This window comes from Phocoena sinus, chromosome 6, assembly GCF_008692025.1.
Source record: "Phocoena sinus isolate mPhoSin1 chromosome 6, mPhoSin1.pri, whole genome shotgun sequence".
NCBI lineage: Eukaryota > Metazoa > Chordata > Mammalia > Artiodactyla > Phocoenidae > Phocoena > Phocoena sinus.
In genome coordinates this window covers 36577918-36595868 of record NC_045768.1, presented here as the reverse complement: position 1 = coordinate 36595868, position 17951 = coordinate 36577918, and the positions used below count along the sequence as shown (strand labels likewise).

The window sequence follows — 17951 nt, the reverse complement described above, 5'->3', positions numbered from 1 at the left end:
GTTTAATTTTGTCAAATGCTTTTTTAATATCTATTGAGATGAATGTGTTGGTCCCCCCCACCCACCGCCTTTTTTCTTAATTGGGGTATAGTTGTTTTACAATGTTGTGTTAGTTTCTATTGTACAGTGAAGTGGAGTTTCCTGTGCTATAGAGCAGGTTCTCATTAGTTATCTATTTTATACATATTAGTGTATATATGTCAATCCCAATATCCCAATTCATCCCACCCCCACTTTCCCCCCTTGGTGTCCATAAGTTTGTTCTCTACATCTGTGTCTCTATTTCTGCCTTGCAAACCGGTTCATCTGTACCATTTGATTTCCCCCTTTACTCTGTTAATACGTGAATCACACTAATTGATTTTCAAATGTTAAATCAATCTTGAATTCCTGAGATAAACCCACTTGGTCATGACGTATTATCTGTTTTTGTATATTGCTGGATATGATTTGCTAATTTTTTGTTTAAAATTTTTATGTCTAATTCATGAGGGATACTGATCTGAATTTTCTTATAATGTCTTTCTCAGGTTTTGATATCAGGATTATGCTGACCTTATTAAATAATCTAGGAAGTCCCGTGGCTCCTCTATTTTCTGAAAAAGTTTATATAGGATCTTAAAAGTTTGATAGAATTCAAAAGTGCAGCCAACTTGGTAGGAAGTTATTTTTATAGGAAGTGTTTGATAATGAATTCAATTTCTTTAATATAGAGCTATTGAGATTTTCTATTTTTTTCTGTCAATTTTGGTAAGTGGTGTTTTTCAAGGAGTTTGTCCATTTCATCTAAATTGACTGTCAAATTTACTGGCCTAATATTCTCCTTTTATTCTTTTAATGGCTGTAACATCAAGATGATATCCTCTTTGTTATCCTATATTGGTAAATACTGTGTTCCCTTTTTCTTGTTCTGCAGGAACAAGAAATCCTGCAGCCAAATAATAAAATCAATTTTATTATTTTAAAGAAATAACTTTTGCCTCGATTAATTTTCTCTACTGTTTAATCTACTCTTACATTTCATTGATTTCCACTCTACTGTTCCTCCCTTCTACTTACTTTGGGCTTAATTTTCTTTTTCCTGTTTGTTAAAGTGGAAATGGATCCTTGACCCTAAATTTCTCTTTTTTCACGTAAGTATTTAAAGCTATAAATTTCCCCATAAGCACTGCTTAATCTATACCCACAAATTTTGATATACTGTAATATTTGTTTTTAATTTAAATTTATTTATTTATTTTTGACTGCATTGGGTCTTCGTTGCTGTGCATGGGCTTTCTCTAGTTGCAGTGAGCAGGGGCTACTCTTCATTGCTGTGCGCAGGCTTCTCACTGCAGTGGCTTCTCTTGTCGTGGAGCACGAGCTCTCAGTGCACGGACTTCAGTAGTTGTGGCTCATGGGCTCTAGAGCGCAGGATCAGTAGTTGTGGCGCACAGACTTAGTTGCTCTGCGGCACATGGGATCTTCCCTGACCAGGGCTCAAACCCATGTCCCCTGCATTGGCAGGTGGATTCTTAACCACTGCACCATTGCAGTCTGATACACTGCAATATTTATTATCCAATTCAAAACATTTTCTAATTTCCCTTAGGATTTCTTGTTTGACCCCTGAGCTTAAAACTCAACAATAAAAAACCCGACTTAAAAATGGGCTAAAGGGGCTTCCCTGGTGGCGCAGTGGTTGAGAGTCCGCCTGCTGATGCACGGGACACGGGTTCGTGCTCCAGTCCGGGAAGATCCCACATGCCGCGGAGTGGCTGGGCCCATGAGCCAAGGCCACTGAGCCTGCACGTCTGGAGCCTGTGCTCCGCAACGGGAGAGGCCACAGCAGTGAGAGGCCGGCGTATCGCAAAAGTAAATAAATAAATAAAAAAAAATAAAAATGGGCTAAAGGGCTTCCCCGGTGGCACAATGGTTAAGAATCCGCCTGCTGGGCTTCCCTGGTGGCGCAGTGGTTGAGAATCTGCCTGCCAATGCAGGGGACATGGGTTCGAGCCCCGGTCTGGGAAGATCCCACATGCCACAGAGCAACTAGGCTCGTGAGCCACAACTACTGAGCCTGCGCGTCTGGAGCCTGTGCTCCACAACAAAAGAGGCCACGATAGTGAGAGGCCCACGCACCGTGATGAAGAGTGGCCCCCGCTCGCCACAACTAGAGAAAGCCCTCACACAGAAACGAAGACCCAACACAGCCAAAAATAAAAAAATAAAAACTAAATTTAAAAAAACATTGCAATAAATCACATTTCACTTTAAAAAAAAAGAATCCACCTGCCAATACAGGGGACGTGGGTTCGAGCCCTGGTCCGGGGAGATCCCATGTGCTGCGGAGCAATGAAGCCTGTGCGCCACAACTACTGAGCCTGCGCTCTAGAGCCCGCGAGCCACAACTACTGAGCCTGAGCGCCACAACTACTGAAGCCCATACTAGAGCCCATGCTCTGCAACAAGAGAAGCCACTGCTATGAGAAGCCCGCGCACCACAATGAAGAGTAGCTCCCGCTCGCCGCAACTAGAGAAAGCCTGCGCACAGCAACGAAGACCCAACACAGCCAAAAATGAAAAAAAAATAAATTTACTTAAAAATAAATAAAAATGGCCTAAGACCTTAACATATACCTCACCAAAGATGATATAAGGATAGCAAATAAGCATATGAAAAGATACTCCACATTATATGTCATCAAGGAAATGCAAATTAAAACGAGATACTGCTACACACCTATTAGAATGGCCAAAATCCAGCACACTGACAACACTAAATGCTGGCAAGGGTGTGGAGCAACAGGAACTGTCATTCACTGTTGCAGGGAATACAAAATGATACAGCCACTTTGGAAGACAGTTTGGCAGTTTATTGCAAAAGTAAACATGCTCTTACCATACGATCTAGCAATCATGCTCCTTGGTTTACCTAAACGAGCGGAAAACTTATGTCACACAAAAATCTGCAAAACGAATGTTTATAGCAGCTTTATTCATAATTGCCAAAACTTGGAAGCAACCAAAATATCCTTCAGTACGGGAATGGATAAATAAACTATCATACATCCACACAATGGAATATCATTCAGTGAAAAAAAGAAATGACTATCAAGCTATGAAAATACATGAAGGAAACTTAAATGCGTATTACTAAATTAAAGAAGCAAATCTGAAGAGGCTACATAATATGTGATTCCAACTATATGACATTCTGGAAAAGGCAAAAATCTATGGAAATGGTGAAAACATCACTGATTGCCAGGAGACTGTTGGGGGGAAGGGATGAATAGGTAGAGGAGAAGACTTGGGGGGCAGTGAAATGACTCTGTGTGATACTATAATGGTAGATACATGCCATTATACATTTGTCCAAACCCAGAGAAGCTGGGTTACACCACCAAGCAGAACCCTAATGTAAACTATGGACTTTGGGTGATAACGGTGCGTCAGTGGAGGTTCATCAATTGTAAAAAACGTACCATTGACGTGTGGTAGGGGATGTTGATAATGGGGATGCTATGCATGTATAGGGGAAGAGAGGTATATGGGAAACTTCTGTACCTTCTGCTCTATTTTGCTGTTAGAGCTAAAACTGTTCTAAAAAATTAGGTCTATTTTTTAAAGACATTCTTTCTTTTACATGTATGCATGTACTTTACCATTTCTAGTCACTCCTTTCTGTAGATCTAAGTTCCCAACAGGTATCATTTCTCTTCAGTTTGAAGAATCTGCCTTAGCATTTTTTTGTAGTATATACCTGATGGTGATAATTTGCTTAGCTTTTCTCTTCAACTTTATTTTTGAAAGATATTTTCACAGATAAAAAATTCTGGGTTAACAGGAGTTTTTTTTCCCCCTTTGAGCACATTAAAGATGCTCCACTGTCTTCTGGCCTCCACTGTCAGACAGTGAGTTAGTTAGTTATCATTCATATCATTGTTCCCCTGTAAGAAATGTAATTTTTGTCTTGTTGCTTTCAAGATTTTCTTGTTTGCAGCAAACTGACTATGCTATTGTCTACAGGTAGTTTTCTTTGTATTTATCTGTTAGGGGTTGTTGACCTTTCTGGATCTGTACATCGATTTTTTTTTGTTTGTTTTTTCTTACCAAATTTGGAAACCTCTGGCCAGTATTTCTTCTAAGATTGCAACATAGCTTTAATTCTGAGACTGTCCTGCCTACAGAATGTTCATACCTAACTGTTTGAATCAGGAACCAGAATCAGAATTCCCTTGAAATAGCATCTCAAAAAACAAAACACTATGTCCCATAACACCAAATATACTTGAAGAATTTGCTAAGCCCTGAATTAAACTGAAATATTGAGTTTATTTTTAAACTAAGTTCTGTATTAAACAGGTATTAAACAAACATGTTTTAAGTATTTAGTTTGAACTGCTGCCAAACTTGAAGATTTTCAAAAACTGTGGGACTGTAACAAAACTAGGCCACCGATATAATCTCGAAATGAAATTAGACTTGATCCAGTGCATTTGTCTTAAGTCCCCAAACTGAACCTCTTCACAGCAGTAGGGGCTGTCATGGTACCCACACCACCACAACCAATCTTCTGATTAATCTTTACTGATAGTACCTCTCCTCCTCCTCTTAAATAACCTTGTCTCTAAATTTGGAAGCATCATTCTTAGATGAAAATCAGCTGAATGATCTATCAGTTGTTGTTTTCTGATTATTTCTTTTCTTTGTGCTGTTGCATATTAAAAGTATAAAGAAATATGATTAGCAGTTCTCAAACTTCACCTCTCCAATAGCAGAAGGAATCTGATCCTTGAGGGACTTAAGCTTTCTCCTCAGCTTTTACATTTGGGATGGTCCCCCTACCATGTTTCTTCCTGCAGAAAAATGCTCAGACAGCTGCATAAGGAGTGCCAACTATCTGCTGTCTTGAGATACCAAACTTATGCACAATTGTGCTTTAGATACTTATTCTGTTAGAGTCAACTAGACTTAAAAATTACTCAATTCCTCCCGAGAAGATACTCCCACCTCCACAATTAATTAGCATGTTTGACAGTCTTATTCTAAGTTTTTCACGTTAATTTGTTTTATTTTCACTTCCTATCCAGAGCAACTTCCTTTACTTATTAGAATATTAATCCTTCTGAGTCTACGACAGTCATTTTTAACCCTCTCTAAATGAGAAACTAGTTGGTATGGGAAAGTCTTCACAAGGCAATGAGCACCAGTTGAGCATACAGCGCAGGGCACTCTATCTGTGTTAAATACTGTGTGTTGAGGAGAGAGAGAGGAGAGAGAGAAAGAAGGTTATTTACTTACATACACAGAAAAGAAAGTACAGCAGATTTTTGCATGCATGACTTTAAAATTCTCAAGCATTCCTGAAGCACCAGGTCGTGAAGTCATGTGCAATTTTGCCAAGCATGAATTTGAATCCCACCTATTTGACATTAACCTTAATAGGCGAGCAAGTCACTTAGCTAATGATTAAGCCAACCTTTCAGACCAAAATACAGCATTGTTCCCATCATTTTCTTCATGTTTCTGTGGGGGAAATACCATAGAGCAAGGTCTCTCAATGTCAGCAGTATTGACATTTTAGGCCAGACAGATTCTTTGTCGTGGAGGGCTGACCCGTGAACTGTAGGATGTTTAGAAACATCCCTCGCCTCTTAAAAAAATGTGCTGAGATCGGTCAAACTGGAGGAGTAGGATGTGGAGCTTAGCTTCTCCCACAAATATGGGGTTGGCCAAAAAGTTCGTTCGGGTTTTCCCGTAACATCTTATGGAAGATATTACGGAAAATACATATCAAAATGTTTAAATCAAAATATATCTACATGTGGGACGATTCTCACAAAACATCTACTGAATGCTGGCAGAAGACCTCAGACTTCCAAAAGGGCAAGAAAATCTCCATGTAATTGGGGAAGACAAAAGAAAAAAGAAAAATAAAGAGAGAAAGGAATCAGGATGGGACCTGCGCCGCTGGGAAGGACCAGCAAAAAAAGGAAACGTTTCCACACACTGGGAAGTCCCCTCACTGGTGGGGAGATCAGCCGGGATGCCTCAGAAGACAGTGCAGCAAGCGGTCTGTGGAGGGGAGAGGGGAGGGAGACCTGCACCGAATGTCAGCGCTGTTGCCCGACACTCCCCAGCCTGAGACGCTCGTCCGCTGGGCCGGGTGGGGGCTGGGAGCTGAGGCTCGGGCTTCAGAGGTCACTCCCTGGGGAGAGGACTGGGGTTGGCTGCGTGGAGACAGCCTGACGGGACTAGGGTGTCGTATGGGAGAAGGCCTGGGCCCGCCAGAGAGGCAGGGTGCCGTTGCTGGGTGGCACACAAGGAGACGGGCGGGACCGCCATAGGAGCTTCTTTCTCTGCTCACACACTAGCCAGCGGCAGGGCACTGCCTACATGAGCCCCAGGGGTAGGTGAGAGCCGCCACTGCCATCTCAGACTCGAGAGGCAGGCACGGACCACTGCTGCCGCTGAGGGTCCTGTGAGCAGTCGCCGGTCACTGCCCCCACCTTCCCGGGAGCGTGCATGGCCTGCTACCACTGCTGCCAAGAATCCCTCGACCAGGTGCCATCCGCTGCCCCCACCTTCCCAGGAGCGCACACGGGCCGTACACCTGCACACCCCCTATCAAGGGGATAACAGTGAGCACATGCTGAGGAAAGAGATGGCAAGCATCCAAACTAAAAACAGCCCTCATGCCAAAAAAAAAATTAAATCCACACAAGCTATGCAGGGATGCTCCCACATATAAATAGCCCTCCAAGACCAGGGTAGATAATTTTTCACCTAAACTCACAGAGTAAAAGAAATATAAGCAAAATGAAGAAGGAGAGAAAGCACTCCCAGTTAAAAGACCAAGAATATTCCCCTGAAAGAACAAACAATGAAACAGACCTCTTCAGTCTAACAGACACCAAGTTCAAAAAGGAGGTAATGATAATACTGAAGGAATTAAGAAAGGCTATCACAGAAATGCAGAGTACTGTACAAAGGAACTAAAAACTATACAGTGGAGCCAAGAAAAATTAGAAAGTTCATTTGCTGAGGTAAAAGCTAAACAAAAAGCAAAGAATAGCAGGATGAATAATGCAGAAGAAAGGTAAGTGATTTGGAAGATAGAATAATGGAAATTACCCAATCAAAACAGCAGACAGAAAGCCAACAACAAAAAAAAACAAGAAAGCAATATAAGAGACCTATGGGAAAATATAAAGCACGCCAATCTATGTATAATAGGAATTCCAGAAGAAGAAGAAAGAGAAGAGGGGATTGAAAATGTATTTGAAGAAATTATGGCTGAAAACTTCCCAAACCTAAAGAAGGAAACAGATATCCAGATACAGGAAGCACAGAGGGTCCCAAACAAGATGAACCCAAACAGAGCTACACCAAGACATATCATAATAAAAATGGCAAAAGTTGGGGCTTCCCTGGTGGTGCAGTGGTTGAGAGTCCGCCTGCCGATGCAGGGGACACAGGTTCGTGCCCCGGTCCAGGAGGATCCCACATGCCGTGGAGCGGCTGGGCCCGTGAGCCATGGCTGCTGAGCCTGCACATCCAGACCCTGTGCTCCATGACGGGAGAGGCCACAACAGTGAGAGGCCCACGTACCGCAAAACAAAAAACAAAACAAAACAAAAGTTAATGAGAGGATTCTAAAGGCAGCAAGAGAAAAACAAAGAGTTAGTTACAAGGGAATGCTCATAAAGCTATCAGCTAGTTTATCTACAGAAACACTGCAGGCCAGTAGGGAGTGGCAAAGTACATTCAAAGTCTTGAAAGGGAAAAATCTGCAACCTAGAATACTCTACCCAGCAAGATTATCATTTAGGAGGAGAAATAAAGAATTTCTCAGACAAGCAAAAACTAAAAGAATACAGCAATACAAACTCTATCCTAAAAGGAATATTGAAAGGTCTTCTCTAAATAGAAAAGAAGCAAGAAGATATAGGAAATCACCGTAGGAAAGTAAATCACTTAAGCCAATATACAGATTTTTTTTAAAAAGCCTATTTGTGAAAGTGACGATAAACACAAGTAACGGCAAAAGGATAAACATGAAGTTGTAAAAAAGGAAATCAAAAATCACAAAATGTGGGGAAGGAGAGTAAGAAAATGTAGATTGCTTTTTTTTTTTTAAGAATGTGTCGGATCCTATGAGACTATCAGTCTAAAGCAAGCAAATATAGGAAGGGGTTAACATACTTGAAAAACAGGGCAACCACAAATCAAAAACATAAAACAGATTCACAAAACCAAAAAGAAGAAAACACAAGCATAAAAGAAAAGGAAATCATCAAACCACTAAAGGAAAAAGAAAGGAACAAAGAAGAAACATAGAATCAACTGGAAAACAAGGTTTAAAATGGCAATAAATACATATGTATGAATAATTACCTTAAATGTCAATGGGCTGAGTGCTCCAATCGAAAGACACAGAGTGGCAGACTGGATTAAAAATCAAGGGCCAACAATACACTGCCTACAAGAGACCCACTTTAGGGCAAAGGACACACATCGATTGAAAGTGAGGGGATGGAAAAAGATGTTTCATGCAAACAGAAATGACAAGAAAGCAGGAGTTGCAATACTCATATCAGACAAAACAGACTTTAAAACAAAGGCCATCAAGAAGGACACTATATAATGATAAAAGGATCAATACAAGAAGAGGATTTTACACTTGTCAACATATGTGTACCTAACACAGGAGCACCCAAATACTTAAAACAAATATTAACAGACATAAAGGAAGACATTGATGGGAACAATAATAGTAGGAGACTTTTTTTTTTTTTTTTTGCGATACGTGGGCCTCTCACTGTTGTGGTCCCTCCCATTGTGGAGCACAGGCTCCGGACACGCAGGCTCAGCGGCCATGGCTCATGGGCCCAGCCACTCCGTGGCATGTGGGATCTTCCCGGACCGGGGCATGAACCCGTGTCCCCTGCATCGGCAGGTGGACTCTCAACCACTGCACCACCAGGGAAGCCCTATAGTAGGAGCCTTTAACACCCCACTCACATCAATGCACAGATCTTCTACACAGAAAATCAATAAGGCAACAGAGATCCTAAATGATACAATAGAACAAGTTTGACTTAACTGATATTTTCAGGACAGTTTTTACATCCAAAAAACCCAGAATATACATTCTTTTCAAGTGCACATGGAACACTCTCTAGGATCGACCACATACTAGGGCACAAAACTCACCTCGGGACTTCCCTGGTGGCGCAGTGGTTAAGAATCCACCTGTCAATGCAAGGGACACGGGTTCAAGCCCTAGTCCGGGAAGATTCCCACATGCCGTGGAGCAACTAAGCCCATGTGCCACAGCTACTGAGCCTGCACTCTAGAGCCCACGAGCCACAACTACTGAGCCCGCATGCCACAGCTACTGAAGCCCACATGCCTAGAGCCTGTGCTCCACAACAAGAGAAGCCACTGCAATGAGAAGCCCGCGCACCACAGCAAAGAGTAGCCCCCGCTCACTGCAAGTGGAGAAAGCCTTGGTGCGGCAGCAAAGACCCAACACAGTCAAAAATAAATAAATAAATTTTAAAAAAAAAACAAAAAACAACTCACCTCAACAAATTTTAAAGTATAGAAATTATTTCAAGCATCTTCTCTGACTACAATGGCATGAAACTAGAAATCAACCACAGGAAAAGAAATGAGAAAAAAACAATTACATGGAGACTAAACAACATGCTACTAAAAAACCAATGAGTCAATGAGGAAATCAAAACAGAAATTTTAAAATACCGTGAGACAAATGACAATGAAAACACAACCATACAAAATCTACGGGATGCAGCAAAAGCAGTTCTTAGAGGGAAGTTTATAGCGATACAGGCCTTCCTCAAAAAAACAAGAAAAATCTCAAATAAACAACCTAACCTACCACCTAAAAGTATTAGAAAAAGAAGAACAAATAAAACCTAAAGTCAGCAGAAGGAAGGGAATAATAAAGATCAGAGAGGAAATAAATAAAATAGAGATTAAAAAATAGAAAAAAATCAATACAACCAAGAGTTGGTTCTTTGAAAGGGTAAACAAAATTGACAAACCTCTGGCCAGGCTCACCAAGAAGAAAAGAGAGAGAACCCAAATAAACAAAATAAGAAAGGAAAAAGGAGAAATCTCAAATGATACCACAGAAATACAAAAAACCATAAAAGAACACTATGAAAAATTATTTGCCAACAAATTTGACCACCTAGAAGAAATGGACAACTTTCTAGAAACATACAGCCCACCAAAACTGAATCAAGAAAAAATAGATAATTCAGGGAACTCCCGGGTGGTCCAGTGGTTAGGACTTGGCACTTTCACTGCCCACGGCCCAGGTTCAATCTCTGCTCGGGGAACTAAGATCCCACAAGCCGCATGGTGTGGCCAAATAAATTAAATTAAATTAACTATGGCACAAATGAATCTATCTACAAGACAAAAACAGACTCACAGACATAGAGGACAGATTTGTGGTTGCCTAGGGGGTGGTGGGGGAGGGAGAGGGATGAACTGGGAGTTTGGGGTTAGTAGATGCAAACTATGACATTTAGAATAGACATGCCACAGCAACTAAGCCCGTGCACCACAACTACTGAGCCTGCACTCTACAGCCCATGAGCCACAACTACTGAGCTCACGTGCCACAACTACTGAAGCCTGTGCGCCTAGAGCCCGTGCTCCGGAACAAGAGAAACCACCGCAATGAGAAGCCCGCACACCACAACGAAGAGTAGCCCCTGCTCGCCGCAACTAGAGAAGCCCCGCACGCAGCAACGAAGACCCAACACAGCCATAAATAAATAGATAGATAAATAAAACAAAACTCAAGATACAAAAGCTTGTACAGTGAAAAGGCTACTTCTCACTTGTTTTACCAGTTATCCAGTTCTTCTCCCCAGAAGCAACCAATTTCTTGTGCTAGAATGCACTGTAGACATACATTTCCATTAAGTACTAGTCAAGTTTCCATTTCAGCAGTCTCACCTGACAAATACTACCTTCCCCGCTTAATTACTGTGGTAGGCAGATAAGAAACCTACCACAATCTCCTTGAAAGCCTCTCCCCCACTAGTCTTCTGCCAAACTTTTCTCACAGAAGTAAAAGAACACACTTAGACTTTCCCCTCAGGCTCTAGCTAAAATTTCTCCTTTACTTTGTCCTATCTCTGTTCAATAATGTAAGAAAACCCAAGTGGATTTTCTTAGACAGCCAGAATTCATTTCACATTTTAAAAATCTGTGAACTTTTGAGCTCTCCATAAGTTTCTTCTCTTGTCTTTAAAAGTATTTTCTTAGAGCAAATTGCTAAACTGGTTTTTGGGGGCAGGTTTTTATTTGTTTTTGCTGTTATTATCTTATTGTTAAAGGACATTTAAAAAGACAGTTTTACCTTAACACAAGCTTCTTTCATATTTAATACTTTGGTGGCTGCATTAATGTTTTCATGCCACAAGGGTGCACTAAATGCCACTTTATTACATGTAACAAAATGTTCACCTTTGGTTTATACACCTGCTCCCTCAAAGATTTCCCAAGTTTCGTTTTTCATATTTAGGGTGTGATCGATAACAAACCTAATGTCACCAAAGTAAGAATTAATGGTAACGGTATTATAAAATTCTACTTTATCTTGTGGATCAATTAGATTTTAAAAATCTTGTTCCATATCTACTACTTTATATGCATTTTTAATATAGGATTAGCATTAGAACTCACAAAACAGATTACATAGAATCACATTATAGTCACACAACATATATTTATAAATGGCATTTCCGGATATAATACCAAATAAAAGTAATAATAATAATAGCTATAATTTACCAACCATCTAACAGGCAGCATCCCTGTATAGATACTTTATGTCACTATTTCCATTCTTCACAATAACCTACAACACAAGTTTTCACTCCATTTTATAACTGAGGAACCTGAGGCTCAGAGATGCTAGGCAACTTCTCCAAGGCCACCTAAAAACTAAGTGGTAGAATTGGGATTTGAAGCCGGGTCCACACAGCTCCAAGACCGAAGTTCTCACTGGTACATCGTGTTGCAATGAAGAATATCATAAGAAAATGCTTTCATCTTACCCATAGTCATCTATCAGGTGAGAGCCAAGTACCACCACGTCAAGTTCAAAGAACTCAGGTTCCATTTTAATGCCAAACATGATTGGGGCGAGTTTAGAATAATCAGCACGGTTGCAAGTAGCAACACAAACCCGAAGCTTTCGGTTATTCTCCTTCTTCTCCATGACTTGTTTTCTTTTTGAGAGGTTCTTAAAATAGAGTTCCTGAAGTTGCAAAAATAAAAATTAATATCCTATGATAAACCATAATGCAAAAGAATATGAAAAAGAATGTATATATATGTATAAATGAGTCACTTTGCTGTACAGCAGTAATTAACACAACATTGTAGTTCAACTATACTTCAGTAAAAAATGAATTTAAAAAAGATATTATAGACACAAAAAATAAAAATTCTTTATAATCAGAATGATAGGTCCTAGATATAAACGTAAAATTTTGCAGTCTTAAGTCCTTAAGCACCGTTTAGTATAGTGATTCTTAACTTTTCCACCCCACTTCTGTGTGACACACCCACTGGTATATCAAGTTATGAAATTCCAGCAGACCAACTATGACTCCACCCTTTTCTCTTACACTTAAGAAAGCATGCTGGAATGCAATTTAAAAAGAGTTTAATATAAATCAACTCTCATTTAAAAGGCAAGCAAACATCAGCTCTTTATTATTAACTAAAAATTACTTGCCATTCCTCACAATTGATCCCAACATACAAGATTAGAGCGAAAGTTTGGTTGAGAACCACTGATCTAGTTCAACTCCCCCACTTACAGAAAGAGAAAAACACAAGTCTTAAGAGAGGAAATTACTTCCCCAACATTCAAGATCACATCCTATAAGCAATGTGAGCTATTCACCCTCACGCTACACACTATATACAAAGCACTGTGATTAGTGCTAAGGAAAAGATGAGTAAGATGAAACAAAAACCCCTACCTTCAAGGTCTCATTAGCATCCATAGCCAGTACCTACACACTTGACAACTCCAAATACCTACCAGCTATCTCCGGTCCCATAGGCACGTCAAAGTCACTGTCCCAAACTGAACTCACTTGGTTTTCCAAACCTGTTCCTCCTTCCTTATTCTCTAACTCTGTTATGAACTTCCATTCATCCAAATGCCTTGACATCCTTGTCTTCTCTGCTCCTCACCCTGTACCTCCTCAGTCCTGTCAGTTCAACCTCCGGAATGAATATCTTTCAAATCAATCTCCTCTCCATCCCCACCCACCAGAACATCCCCTAGTCCAATCCCTGATCTTAGGTCAGAGCTATTCTAACAGCTGTCAAAGTGGTTTGCCTGTCTCTAGTCTTGCCCTGCCTCCCAAAAACTTTCAGGGTGATCTTTCCAAAGTTTATAAATCTGATTACAGGATATACCACCTATGGATAAATTGCAAATTGCTGATCTGGACCTAGTTCATCCTTACAACCATTTGTCCCCTTACAACTATCCTTACTCTGAACCAAAGCCATGCCAAAGTGCCTGCAGTTCAACCAGTGGGTCTCCATATCTCTGTGCCTTTGTAGATGCAAGCTCCTCTACCTAAAACTTGCTTTCCCTCTTGCCTGGATTCTTCCTCATCCTTTAAAACTCAGGCTAAGTGTCATCTCTTCTGGAAGGCCTTCGCATAAACCTCAGTTCCTCCTTACTCCACCCCTCTTCGTGGCTGCCTCCCTCTGAGCACTGTGGCCCCATCATACACACATATACTATTGCTCAACTCCTTTGCCCACCCATCCCCCCACAATTCTATACCCTCCTTTCAAAAAGTAAAAACCAGGAGCAAGGGATAAGAGCTATGTTTCAAGGAGCTTTTAAAACTTCCTTATATCAATGTAAAATTTCACTTCACGGACTCATCTCAATGCTTATGTCTCTGGAAGTGTATCAATATTTAGAATTTGCAATCAGGAATCCAGAGAAGCTTGAGTAAGGACGCCAATAAAAGGGAAGCTGCCTTTTCAATCAGGGCAGACTCTGAAACTCAGTGGAAATCTCGTCAGTAGCCTTCTGCTGTTGATATCTCATCTCTCGTAGGCTAGAACTTCTATAATCACACAAATTGCCCATCATTAGGCCCATTCAGAATTTATAATCTCCAGTAAGAGCTAATTTCACCCAATGGAAAGCATTTTTAAGATAGTGAAGCGAGCATTCTGTCAAGTGAGTTGTATTTGTGAGATCTAAGCACTACCTAACCAAAGAGACAAAAATATTTTTCCAAAAACAGTTGTCCTAAGTGTTCTTGTACATAAATCTTTTTCCACTCATCATTAAATGTGAGCTGAATAAATTGTTGGTGATATTTAATTTGCTGGGTGAGGCAAAGCAAATCATTCATGGTTGATAAATTTGTATTTATTTTAAGAGAATAGTAAACTTTCCATTGGGCAATTCTAAAATGTTTAGTATTTACCAAGTAACTCAACGGTTATTATACCAAAACTGAAAGTAAGGTAGCCATATACACAAACTATGAAAAACAAAACAATGTTACTAAGGCCAAAACTTTTTTAAGGAATAAAGTTAAATCTTAGAAAAAACAATAATAATGGTAAAAATCCTTTGTTAGGAGGAGAATTCTTGGGCTTCCCTGGTGGTGCAGTGGTAGAGAGTCCGCCTGCCGATGCAGGGGACGCGGGTTCGTGCCCCGGTCCGAGAGGATCCCACATGCCGCGGAGCGGCTGGGCCCATGAGCCAGGGCCGCTGGGCCTGCGCGTCCGGAGCCTGTGCTCCATAACGGGAGAGGCCACAACAGTGAGAGGCCCGCGTACAGCAAAAAAAAAAATTTTATTTAACTTTTTTTTATTAGGTAGTACATTCACATGGTTTAAAACTGAAAAGGCACAGGAGGCTATAGAGCAAAATGTCTTCTCATCTGTGTTCCTAGACATGTAGTTCTTCTCCCTGAATGCTTAGAATTACTAGTTTCTTATCTATCCTTCTGCAGATAAACTATGCATATACAAATAAATACATAGTTCTTCACACATATAAATATATTTTATAAATACATAGAGTGTGTGTCATGCAATTAGTAACTTATGCTACACTGTTGTTGCATACCTTGTTTTTTAACTGCTCTTAATTATGTTTCTGAATTAAGTAGTAAAATGGGAAAGTTCAAAGGCATTAGAAATATCAAACCTAAAAGTGCAATTTTGAAAACTGCTGGCCATCAGCTTTTCAAATATATGTAGGGTTATGAGAGCCCTGGAAGTAAAAATGACCAATGTCACAAACACTTATTGAGAACTGGCTCTGTGCAGTGCACTGTAAAGAAAACTGAGAGGGACTTCCCTGGCAGTCCAGTGGTTAAGACTCCACGCTTCCAATGCAGGGGGCGTGGGTTTGATCCCTGCTCGGGGAACCAAGATCCCACATGCCACATGGCATGGCCAAAAAACAAAACAAAACAAAACAAAAACTGAGAGACAGAGCTGAGAAAGACCTCACCTCTGATTTTTAGGAACTTACAATCTAGTACATGACACCTGGCCACATAGTAGATCTTTACCAGTTCACTTTCCCAAACAGAAGCACGAGGAACAAAATTAACAAATTTTCTTTCTCCGCCTAGTATACATTATTATTTGTTCTGTATAAAATGCCATGCCTGGGCTCCCCTGGTGGCGCAGTGGTTGAGAGTCCGCCTGCCGATGCAGGGGACACGAGTTCGTGCCCCGGTCCGGGAAGATCCCACATGCCGCGGAGCGGCTGGGCCCGTGAGCCATGGCCGCTGAGCCTGCGCGTCCGGAGCCTGTGCTCCGCAACGGGAGAGGCCACAACAGTGAGAGGCCCGCGTACCGCAAAAAACAAACAAAAATGGATCCTTGGGCATGACATTTTAATGTTTTTTTTTTTTTTTTTTGGTACGCGGGCCTCTCACTGTTGTGGCCTCTCCCGTTGCGGAGCACAGGCTCCGGACGCGCAGGCTCAGCGGCCATGGCTCACGGGCCCAGCCGCTCCGCGGCATGTGGGATCTTCCCGGACCGGGGCACGAACTCGTGTCCCCTGCATCGGCAGGCGGACTCTCAACCACTGCGCCACCAGGGAAGCCCCCTTTTCAGCATATTTGAAATATTTTATTAAAAACAAGAAATCTTTTAAATGGACACTGAAGCTGCACTGTCCACAGTCCTTAAAGCCTAAAGCTCAGAAAGCACATGGATTGGACATTTACATCCATTTCACTCAATTCCCTAATAGTTAGTAACCAGAGCCACTAAAACCAGAAAAATACCCGAAAAATACAACTTCACCTTGATCTCACTGGCAATCTCTGAGAAACCTGCATTCTCTCAAGACTGACCATTATTAATACTGACAAAAGGTGAGTGACCCTGTCCAGAAAAATAAATACTGTTGTCCCACTCAACTATAGAAAAAGACAAACACTTGGCTCAAGCAGTCTCTGAGCAGAAGAAACCATCAAAGTAAACAATTGCCAGGCACTGTGTTAAGAGCTTTACAAGCATTAACTCACTTCATCCTCACAGCCCTATCTTATTAGCCCCATTTCACAAATGGGCACAATGAGGTACAGTGAAAACCAATTTACTTGCCCCAAATCACAGTTAACAATTACCAGAACCAAACACCAAATCAGCATTCAAGATAGTGCCCATATCCAGTGTTTGCCTGTGTCTGTTCATTTCATAAACACCCATGAGTGAGAACCTTCCTTATGCCTGGTCCTGCCAGGCACCATGGAAATGAAGGGAACATATGATGTATCACTCTCTTCCCTCAGTGCAGACGGGATGACACAGGAATCAGGAGGGTCTGAAATTCAGAACTCTATCCTGAGCTATACTCTGGTGTGACTTCTTCCTGAGATCCCACAATCGGGTTAACCAGTTATCTCTAAATGCCAAGCTGTACCCCACCCCTCTTCTCCATCAGAATTCCAATAAAAAAAAAAACTTTTTCGTGTTTTACAAGTGTGCTCCGGACTGGAGGGAAAATAAACGCATATCAAGCTTCCAAGAAAGCCCAGACTCAGAATACAGTCAGGGTGGGGCGCAGACCCTCAAGATGATCTTTCAGTCCAACCCTTTACACCCCGGGGCCACTTGTCCGTCACGGAGCTCTCCGCCCTCTCCTGCACACCTCCGTGACGGGATGCTTGCTATCTTTCAGGACAGCCGGTGGGATGGAGTGCAGCTGGCCTCCCTCTAACACCCCGCGCCCCACTCCCGGTTATTCGCCCGGGATCCGCACTCAACCCGTCTGCTCCACGGGCCAAAGGCTGAGCCCACATAGGAACTAAAGAGCGGCCCTGGCGTGCTGGCCCGCGGGAGACAGAGCCAGGCCCGGGCCGGGTGCGGAGCCTCTAGCCGGGGAGCTGAGGCCTCGGGGTGCGGGCCCGGAGGCTGCGCTCCCCGAGCCCGCCTCCCCCGAGTCCCCGGCGGGCGCGCGGTTCTCACCAGGCGCCGATCCGCCGTTCCTCCCGCGTTGCCGCTGCCGCTGCCGGGCCTCGTGGACAAGAGCTGAGCGCCGCGCCGGAAAGCAGGCCGGCGTGAGACCGCCCCCTTGGCTTCCGCCACTCGGCCCCGCGGGCGATGACGCGCCTCTACCCCAACCCCGCACACCCCGCGCGCCCTGCGTTCCCACCCGAATCTGCCGACGTGCCTTACGTGAGCGGGGACGAATTCTGCGATTGGCTGTGCGAGGAGGCCGGGGCGGGGTGGCGCCTTCCGTGGTCGTGGCACAGCCCCGGGCGGCCTGCCAGTGTCCCGCCCCTGAGGGGCTCGTTTGCCTGCCACGCGAAAGATCGGAAGCCGAGCGCCGCACGAGGCAATTGTTTTGGCCTTGGGCCCGAGGTGCAATTTCTTAACGCCTTCCAGCCAGCAGT

At 42.5% G+C, this 17951-nt stretch overlaps 1 protein-coding gene across 3 annotated transcripts in view; it reads right to left on the bottom strand.

Moving 5' to 3' along the window:
* The window catches only part of GNE (glucosamine (UDP-N-acetyl)-2-epimerase/N-acetylmannosamine kinase), a 53820-nt gene extending 35869 nt beyond the window's left edge, over positions 1 to 17951 (bottom strand). For 2 of the 3 annotated variants that reach the window (XR_004350234.1, XM_032633945.1), the window contains exons 1-2: positions 17524 to 17635; positions 12090 to 12292 (exon numbers count right to left, since the gene is read on the bottom strand). Coding sequence is in view for 2 of the 3 variants with exons in the window: in XM_032633945.1 (XP_032489836.1) it covers positions 12090 to 12253 (164 nt within the window). In the remaining variant the exon portion in view is untranslated. Of the gene's footprint in view, positions 1 to 12089; positions 12293 to 17523 lie in introns of all 3 variants that reach the window. The other variant, XM_032633944.1, reaches the window with a different exon arrangement.